A 9708-nucleotide genomic window follows, 5' to 3' on the forward strand; every position below is an offset into this window, starting at 1 on the left:
AGAGACAAATGCCTCTTCTACATAACAGACATAAAAATGTTTAAAAGTAATAATTATGCCTCTTTTTCTAGGAGATCACTCTGATCTTGGGAGGGCTTTGTGTTGAATTTTTACTGTGAACATTTATCAGCTCAGAAATTGACAGAATAAAAATCTGGGTTTGATTCGTTGCTTTGTTTTTGCCTAGATTTAAGAAAGTGAAGAAAGGAGAAAATAATAGTAATATAGATTGAACTGAACATACTTTTTCTTTTCAAAGAGCTGTTATTAAACATTTCCTAGCACACCTTTGCATCCCATCACCCCACTAAGGTTTTTTTTTCCTTATCCAGCTTAAACATTCCCTAGTTTCTTCATTTGACCTTCCTGTATCATGTCATCACCTCTCCTTGCCATCCTAGTTATTTTTTTGTAGATACTGACTGTCATTTCCCATTCTAAAACCTTAACACATAAAACCAGACACATACCCATTGTACTCTACCCTTGTCATATTTATCACACCCTTCGCTCTGGACATTATTCTTTTATTAATCAGGTAAAATTATTTGTCCACCATATGACACTAATACAGAAGAAAAATCCATTAGAACCTCAAGATCTTTTCCCCATAAATGCTTATCTGATCACACCTCTCCTAACTTATGTGTACTGACTTTTTAGCCAAAGTAGAGGACTTGAAATTTTGTAGACATCAATGTAGCCTTGGTAGTCAAAGTTCACTCTTCTAGCATGTTGAGATCTTTTTGGATCCTGATTCTGTGACCTAATATTTTAGCATTCCCTCACAGTTCTGGGGATCATATGAGAGCCGAGTCTTGAAACACAGAAAGCATTTCAACAGCTAGAGAGATAGAGGAGTTCACCAAATCTTCATGAAGGAGATGGAACTGGACATAAAACTTGAAGGACTGCTGGGTTTTAAATAAGTGCAAAGAAGGAGGGCTTTTCACATGCCCAAAGTCACAGGCATAAAAAACAATCATGCCTCTGCTAGTCTAATGAAGGCACTGGATCACAAGCTACTTTATTACTTTAGAAGCTGGTGATGCCCTTAAGGCATTATCTCTGTTGTGTTACCAAGTGCTCCAATCTCCAGTGAGCTTCCTTTACTTGATCTCTGCTATTGCTCTATACTTCCATCTGCTGGAGGAGAGTTTTTAAACATTTTTTCCATAAAGGGAAAAGATGTTTTGTTTTGTTTTGTTTTTTTAAAGCAAGTAGTCTGAAGAGCTATCTCAGCTCCACTGTGTTAAAACCAAAACACACTTGACCAGTTAGCCAGCCAGTCAGGGAAAAGGGTCTTAGGGCTCTGCGTTCAGTCATATTTTAGTCATGACTAACTTTTTGTGACCCCATTTGGGGTTTTCTTGACAAAGATTCCGAAATGGTTTACCATTTCCTTCTCCAGCTCATTTTACAGATGAGGAAACTGAGGCAACAAGGTTAAGTGACTTGTCTAGGGTCACACAGCTAGTAAGCATCTGAGGCCAGATTTGAATTCAGGATTTTTGATTGTAGGCCAGCACAACATCCATGACAACGCTGGTTAGGTCCATCTATTGCAGCATTTTGCTTCTATGACTGCTCTAACTCCTTGAAAAAAAAACAAAAACCACTATTTGAGTTAGGATGAAAAAATTCCATTCAGTTTCCATCATGCCCATGGTTGCTACCTTGGGGCCATGAAAATCATCCTCAAGAATATAGCAATACTAAAGAATTTGGAAGAAGGTCATCAACTTTGTCTTGCTTTCCTGATTGCAAAGAAATTGCTATTCTCTCTACAAAATTTTGATATGTAATATATATATGTGTGTGTTTAAAAACATATATATATATACATTTATACAAATACAACACAGCCAGAATAATAGATTCATGCTATGAAATATAAAATGTATAAGTATTCACCTATCTGTCAGGTTAAGAGACGTTTCTTAAAAGATAAACTGTCAAAATAAATAAATAGGCAATTTTCTAGAAAAGATGTGAATTGCCAACTACCCTCTGAAACAATGTTCAAGATAACTAATTGTAGTACAAACACAGGTTAAAATAATTTTCAAATTATCACTTTTTGAGACATGGTTGAGACCCATGATTATAATGGTGAAAGGAATTCTCAGTAATGTATCAATGGATATTACAATACACAATGGCGACTTTTCTACAAGTATTCTACAATAAAGTGATTTTGAAAGGATCACAAAGTCATATATCAGGGGCAGAACTTGAATTCAGGTCTTTCTGACACCAAGGACAAATTTAGTATCCAAACAGAAAAATTCAGTATTGATGGGACTGTGAAGGAACAGGAATAATAATTCACTGCTGGGCCTATGAATTGGTTTGACCATTCTAAAAAGCAAAGTAGAATTGTACATATTAAAAAATTATTCATACTCAGAAAAGAGATTATTTGATTAAGGAGGAGAAAGACTCTGTGTACAAAAAAATCATTATTTGTAACAGAAAAAGTTAGAAACAAAGTATATGCACAATGGTAGTGAAATGGCTGAAGAAGTTATGGCAGATCCATTTATTCACAAATATTAAACACCTACCAGCTTTTTGACTTTGTGCTAGTATGTACAGGAGTACAAGGGAACATTTATTAAGTACCTGTTTTATGTTGAGCACTATGCTAAGTGCTTTACAAATATTGTCTTTTTTCATCCTCATAACAACCCTGCGAGGTAAACACTTACTATCTCCATTTTACAGTTGAGGAAATTGAGACAAACAGAGGCTAATTGTCTTGCTCAGGATTACACAACTAGTAAGTGTCAGGCTGGATTTGAACTCAGGTCTTTCTGATTCCAAGCTCAACACTCTTAGCCACCTAGATGTCTTTATGTAGATGTATGTAAACGGATATCATTCTACCATAAGGATAGCCCAAAAAGCAAGAATTAAGAAAAAATGTGGAAAGATACATGAACAATGCGAAATAAAGAAAAGAGATTCAGAGAAAACATATAGTAATTATATCATTAAACAGCAATGAAACTAAATTTATGTAAAAGAACCATCATCAATATTACCTTGCCAAAGTTAAATCATACAACTTTCCTTCCAATAGGCAATAAGGTACAAGAGTATATGTTTGCATATACTATAATTAGCCCCAATTACATTTTTTAAAGTTTTGCTTAAACATTTGCATAAAGACATTGATGTGTCTGTTTAGGTTTCATCAATCATTTTAAAACAATTTATCAATAAAATTTCAAAGAGGAGACTCAGCCTTGTCCCACATTCAGGTCCTTTGTTCATACAATTGTCTATTCCTAAAATGTCATCCTCTCACCTTCATTTCCTACACATCCTTCAAATCTTAATTCAGACAGTACCTACTCCATGAAGCTTTCTCCAATCCCTTCCCAATCAGAGTATGAATAGCACTTTGTAAGATGGCAAAAACTACATCCCAACTTCTCTATGTATCTAAAATATTATGAATGTCTTAGGTGAGAGAGAAAGAACAGTGCAAGATGAAATGGAGCTCTTGAGTACTGGTTAAGAGAAGTCTTTTAATGAATACAAAAGAATGAGGAAGTAAGGGAGGGGAGCAGGTTTTGAGGGGAAATTGAGGGCTTAAGAACATCCGGAGTTTGGGAAAATCCAGAAGTTTGTGTTTTGTCTATGTTTTATATCATACCAATAGAAATAAAGAATGGATTTCTAGGGAGAGGTTTGTGGGTAAAGATATAGTTATGACAGCCATCTGTGTGAAAGTGATAACTGAAACCATGAAAGCGGAGGGGATGATGAAGGGAAAATGTATATATAGAGAAAAGAAATAAGTAGAGCAGTTTAGAGGATACTCACATTGAACAGTACACAGTATAGGCACCAAGTAAATGTTTGTCGAACACAAGAATATTTTGTAGCACCTTAAATTCTATATTTTAGAAACTAAACATCTTCCCCACAAAGCATGCCCTTCCTTACAACTTCCTCTTTTCTTTTGTTTCATTTTCCTCCCAGTTAGTTATACTTGAAACCAAAAGCATTGTTGGATGCAGGAGATAAAAAAGCAGAAAGACTTAATTAAGTACAAGTTCCATTGATAAGTAACTCTGGAATATTTCTATCTTTGATCTACTCTTTCTACCAAAATAGAAATTTCCTATCATTATCTTAGGCCTTCATCCCCTCTCATCTGTTCTATTATAATGGAGTCCTGGCTGCTTTTGCCACTTCTAGTCTCTGCACTCTCCAATTCATATGCCAACCAGTAGCCATATAACATTCCCCAAACACAAGTCTGGAAAGCATTATTTTTCTCAAGAACAGAATAATCTATTAACATATTATTAACATCAATTTACCCAGTCTTTGAAATAAGTATATTTGATAGTGAGGTATATATAATAATGGCATTCCTATAGCTATATACACTGACAGTTGACTCACTCTCACATTTTCTGCAGTTATAAAATAGTCAGCCAATTGCCACAATCATTAAGGAAGAGCCTTCTCCCTTCTCTCAGTGTATGTGCTCTCTCCTAAGCCTAGTAAGAAAATAATTTGGCACCTAGGTGCAACGGAGAGTTAGATCTATGATCTGGAATATGCTCTCAATTAACAAAAACCCAAGCATCTCGAGAGGGTAGAATGAACACAGCCTGAAGGATCAGACTGCAGGAGGTAGCAATGAAGGTCACATCAATCCCCACAATGATGAAGGAAACAATCAAGTTGTAACGACTACTGGGCATGGGATCAGCACATGCCAACTTGGCCACAGCCATGTGTTCACAGTGGGAATGGGGGACTACATGAGAGGTACAGTAAGGTAGATGGGCCACCATCCAGGTCATTGGAGTCATAGCTGCGATAGCTCTTGCTGTGATGGCCATGCCCATCCCTATCATGATCCATGGGGTGAGGATGGTTTGCTAGTGCAGAGGTTTACAGACGGCTATATACCTGTCTGTCTCATATCTATTCTTTGAGTCCCAACCTTAGTGCTAGGATTATTCTCTTATTGGTTAGGACCTTCTTCATTCATAGAATACTTCACTGTTTATAGAAACATGATTCATTAATATAATCAGGCAGGATAGGTTAAAAATCAACTTCACTGGTATAGGCTATGACAAGAATTTTAATAGATATGGATAAGATATCTCAATATTAGTCAACAGGATGTCAGCAGCATAAAAAAAAAAGCAAACAACCTAAGGCCACACTGAGAGACACATAGTGTCTACAAGGAAGGACATGATAGTCTTGGTATTCTGCCCTGATCAGACTTCATCAAGAGAATTGTTTTTACTTATCCATAGTCCCTAGAAAGCAACAACTTCTTCTTCTCCCTTCACTATTCTGGACAACTTTTCTGGAAGGCCTGAAGCTTATCAAATCAGGAATTGTTCATAAATCAAATGATATTTATCAAAGAGAAAGGAAGTTGAGAAGGTAGGGCACACATCTATCTTCAGTCATCTAAAGGGCCAGCCACGTCGAAAAAGGTTTGAATTTTTTCCTTTTTGTCTCAAAGGATCAAACTAAGAATGATGACAAAATGATATTGAAAGATACATAGATACACACACATAAATTTGGCAATTATTCCAATAACGAATTTAGAGGGGGTTCATAGGCTACATTAAACTGTGCAATAGGCCCATCACACACACTCCCAGTGTGCGTATGCACACACAATTCTTGGTGCAGAAGCTATAATCAGTTAGGAGAAATTGGAATTGGTTATTGCTAAGGTTCCTTCCAACTCAAATATTGTATGTTTTGAGGATGCTGTTATTGCTAAGGACATCCAGAGTTCCTCTATAGTTCTGTAACCTTTGATTTTTAAAGATATTCTAAATGTTTTGTAAAAGATCAAAAGCTATCCCACATGTTAGTGGAAGAATTTACTCAAATGGAGATACTCTATTATCGGTACTCAATGAAGTTTAATGCATGACTCTGAGGAATAAGTCTTAATACTAGGGAATAGTTTTATTCCTTGACAAATTTCAGAATACTTCTCTTCCATCTCCACCTATGATCTCCCTTTGAGGGACCGCAAGTGTCCACAGTGTAACAAATGTAAGATGTAAGACCAATACAATTGAGAAATGGACACTAGCTAAAGGAAACTCCCTCCCAAGGGGATTGGTATTTTAACGTTTATAAGTGGCTATCAGAAGGCTCAAAAGCCTTCAAGATCTGGCTTCCTTTAAATCTAAGCTCAAATTCTGCCATTTGCAAGAGAGTCCTGCAAATACCCTGAGTTACTAGTATCTTACCCTATGAGACTGCTTCTAATCTACTTTGTATATATATTTTTGTGTCTATATGTGTGTGTTCATCCTTCATTGCTGAAGAAGACCATGCCATCAGAGAAATGATGACATGACTTGCACTTGACTTTGTTTTCCCTTTGTCTGCGTCTATGTATTTATATATCGTCTCAGCTGTTAGAACATAAACTTCCTAAGGTCACAGGTTCAAGTTTTTGTATGCTTAAAGGCATAGCATAGTACCTGACATATGGAAATTGCAGTAATGTTTGTTGACTCACTCATCACCAGACACAAATAATAAATATTTTTGATTATTAAAGTCCCAAGAGAAGAAACATAAACATTGTGATGTCTGACATGTCATCGTTAATATGAAAGTAATTTGACTAAGATAACCACTAGTATGATTTGAGATGTGTTATTAACTCCCCAGTACATGACATCAAGTACTTGAGATCAACCTTGCGAGGAATGAATGATATTCTAAAGACAAAATTTCAATATGCCCACTTACTTCTGAATCTGTGCCCCTCATCGGGATTCACTGTGTTGTATTACAAACACTTGGATATGTCTTTTCTCTTTCGCTGAGTTTTGGCAGACATGGCCAGGGAGACTGGTAGTCATTGCTTTCCACACTCTCTCCCGGATACGCTTTGTCTTCAGGCCATAGATAAGAGGGTTCAGCATAGGAGGGATGACTAGGTAGAAATCAGCAAGTAGCACCTGTGCATGCAAGGGTACCATCTCCTGCCCCAACCATGCCATATAGATGGACACCATGGCTGGCAAGTAGTAGAGGATCATGACACTCACATGTGAACCACATGTGCTGAGTGCCTTGACCCGTGCATCTCGAGAGGGGAGACTGAACACAGCCTGAAGAATCAAACTGTAGGAGGTAGCAATGAAGGTCACATCAATCCCCACAATGATGAAGGAAACAATCAAGCTATAAAGACTGCTGGGCATGTGATCAGCACATGCCAACTTGGCCACAGCCATGTGTTCACAGTAGGAATGGGGAACCACATGGGAGGCACAGTATGGTAGATGGATGACCATCCAGGTCATTGGAGTCATAGCTGTGATAGCTCTTGCTAGGATGGCCATGCCCATCCCTATCATGGTCCATGGGGTGAGGATGGTTTGGTAGTGCAGAGGTTTACAGATGGCTATATAGCGGTCAAAGGCCATGGCCAGGAGTAACCCTGTTTCTATTGCTGTAGTGGCATGGACAATGTACATCTGAGTGAAACAGGCAGCAAAGCCAATGATGCCGTTGCCTGACCAGAAGATGTTCAACATCTTGGGGGTGACAGAGGTTGACATGACAATGTCTATAGCAGCCAAGACACATAGGAAATGATACATGGGTTCATGCAGGGCACTGTCTGTCCAGATCACAGTCATGATGATAATATTTCCTAATAGAGCTACAGAGTACATGGCACTCAGTGGGACTGCCAGCCAAAGATGGGCTGCCTCCAACCCTGGGACGCCCAGAAGGATGAAAGTAGCTGTGTTCTGTAATGTGTGGTTGGAGGGAGAGTCCAGCATCACAGGGGAGACTTCTTCCCTGTAGACAAAACCACACAGGTCACCACAGACCAGAGGCCAGAGGTCCTAGGCTACTAATTTTAATGGGTGATCAAAGTCTAAATGCAGTTTTTGGACAACACATGTTTCTCTTACATATCCAGGGGACACTGACATAATTCTGTTTGGTTGTTCTGGTCTCTCATCTTCAAGTTGGGCAAATAGATTACCATTAATTCACAGAAGCAACATAGAAACATCATCTTCTACATCATAAGTTGGGCATATCTATTTGACCAGGGTTTGATTAGTGATGTTCTCTGTCACTGTCTGTCTTTTTCTGTGTCTCTGTCTCCTTTCATCTTTCCATATCTGTCTCTCTGTCTTTTTGCTTCTCCTTCTCCTTATCTATGTGTCTATCTATATTTCTTTTTTCTTTCTTTCTCTGTTTCTATACATCCCTCTCCCCCATTATTCTTCTCTCTATTCTTCCCTCCTCTCTCTCTGCACAATTAGCAAGTTTGGCATTAAAAATAACTGTCAAGAATGGATCCCATTCCTCCTTTCCCTGGACCTGAATGCCTCCATCAATCTCTCCAACTGCATCGTGCTTCATGATCAGTCAAGCCTTCAGACAAAGGCTAGGTATATGAGTCTATTTGGGACAGGAGATGTGTGAAGAGGGAGTGAGGACACTGTCTTCAGTAATTTACCTTCTATTCATTCTCCATGCATTGCATTCCCCTCCTCCAGCCAAATTCCATTACCTGACACCATCATTTTAACAAGCTATTCATTATTTTCCAAGAAGGTAATGAGGATAACAAGCAACCATGTACAGATTTTTGTCTAAAATAGGCTTAAGGAATTTATACAGTCATATACCTTATAAATAATTAGTCAGGACTGGAATCCAGTGTTAGTGGTAATAATACTAACAGATCCCAGGGCAGCTAGATGTCATAATGGATGTAGTTCTGGACCTGAGGACAGAGAGATCTGCATTCACATTGTCTCAGACACTTATTTCCTTCGGGACTGGGGGAAAGTCACTTAATCTCTTTGAACTTCAGCTTCCACATGTGTAAAATGGGGATAATAGCACCAACCTCACAGGGTTGTTAGGAGTGTCAAATATAATCACATATGTAAAAGACCAACATTTTTAATGCTATATATATGCTAGCTACTAATAGTAAGAAGAATAAATAGTAACTCACATTTATGTAGTGCATCATTTGCAAAGACTTTTGACATGATGTATACAAGACTAGCAAAATTCCTGTGGAGTAGATGCTACTATTATTATCATTTTACAAAAAAATCCCCACAAAAACAACTACTGAGTTTCAGAGAAGTTAAGTGATTTACCTATGGTTACACAGCTACTAAGTATCGGAGGCAAGATTTGAGCTCAAGTTTTTGTGATTCCACAGTAAATACCTGTATTCCATATGCTTCACAAGGATTGTTTCAGTTCTTTGGAATTGTCTAGGAAAAGCAGAAAGTAATCTGAGGGGTTTGGTGGATGGAAGGGTTAAGAGACTGACCCAAGCACAATGATGAAAAGACTATAGAAGGAAAACCAGCAAAGATGGCGAAAGCTTTGGATAATATTGGAGAGAGATTGTTGGAAAGTGAAATTACGGACTCTTCATTGAAAACGAAAACTGCTTTCAATTCTTACTGTATGTGGGAAAGTGAATGATTCGGGATGAGTTAAATTGGAGATCACTGGCTATTGGGATTAGCCAAGAAAGAGAGAAAGAAAGAGACTTTGTTGCCTAATCCCTGGTAATCTTCCCAACTACAAGCACACACACACACACACACACACACACACACACACACACACCATAAAGAAGTACAATAAGCTGTGATGAAAAAGCATAAGACCATTCAATCTCAT

The 9708-nt window shown here is 38.0% G+C and overlaps 1 protein-coding gene across 1 annotated transcript; it reads right to left on the minus strand.

Annotated features, from left to right (window-relative positions):
- Positions 1 to 6791: 6791 nt before the first annotated feature.
- LOC140508837 (olfactory receptor 52I1-like) lies at positions 6792 to 7832 on the minus strand. The gene has a single exon (XM_072616717.1). The coding sequence runs from the start codon at positions 7818 to 7820 to the stop codon at positions 6792 to 6794; it is 1029 nt and encodes a 342-aa protein (XP_072472818.1). The 5' UTR covers positions 7821 to 7832.
- Positions 7833 to 9708: the final 1876 nt, after the last annotated feature.

The sequence above is a fragment of the Notamacropus eugenii genome, chromosome 5 (assembly GCF_028372415.1).
Source record: "Notamacropus eugenii isolate mMacEug1 chromosome 5, mMacEug1.pri_v2, whole genome shotgun sequence".
NCBI lineage: Eukaryota > Metazoa > Chordata > Mammalia > Diprotodontia > Macropodidae > Notamacropus > Notamacropus eugenii.

Coding starts and splice junctions, on each gene's coding strand:
- LOC140508837 (XM_072616717.1), bottom strand. CDS start 7,820: ATGCTGGACTCTCCCTCCAACCACACATTACAGAACACAGCTACTTTC.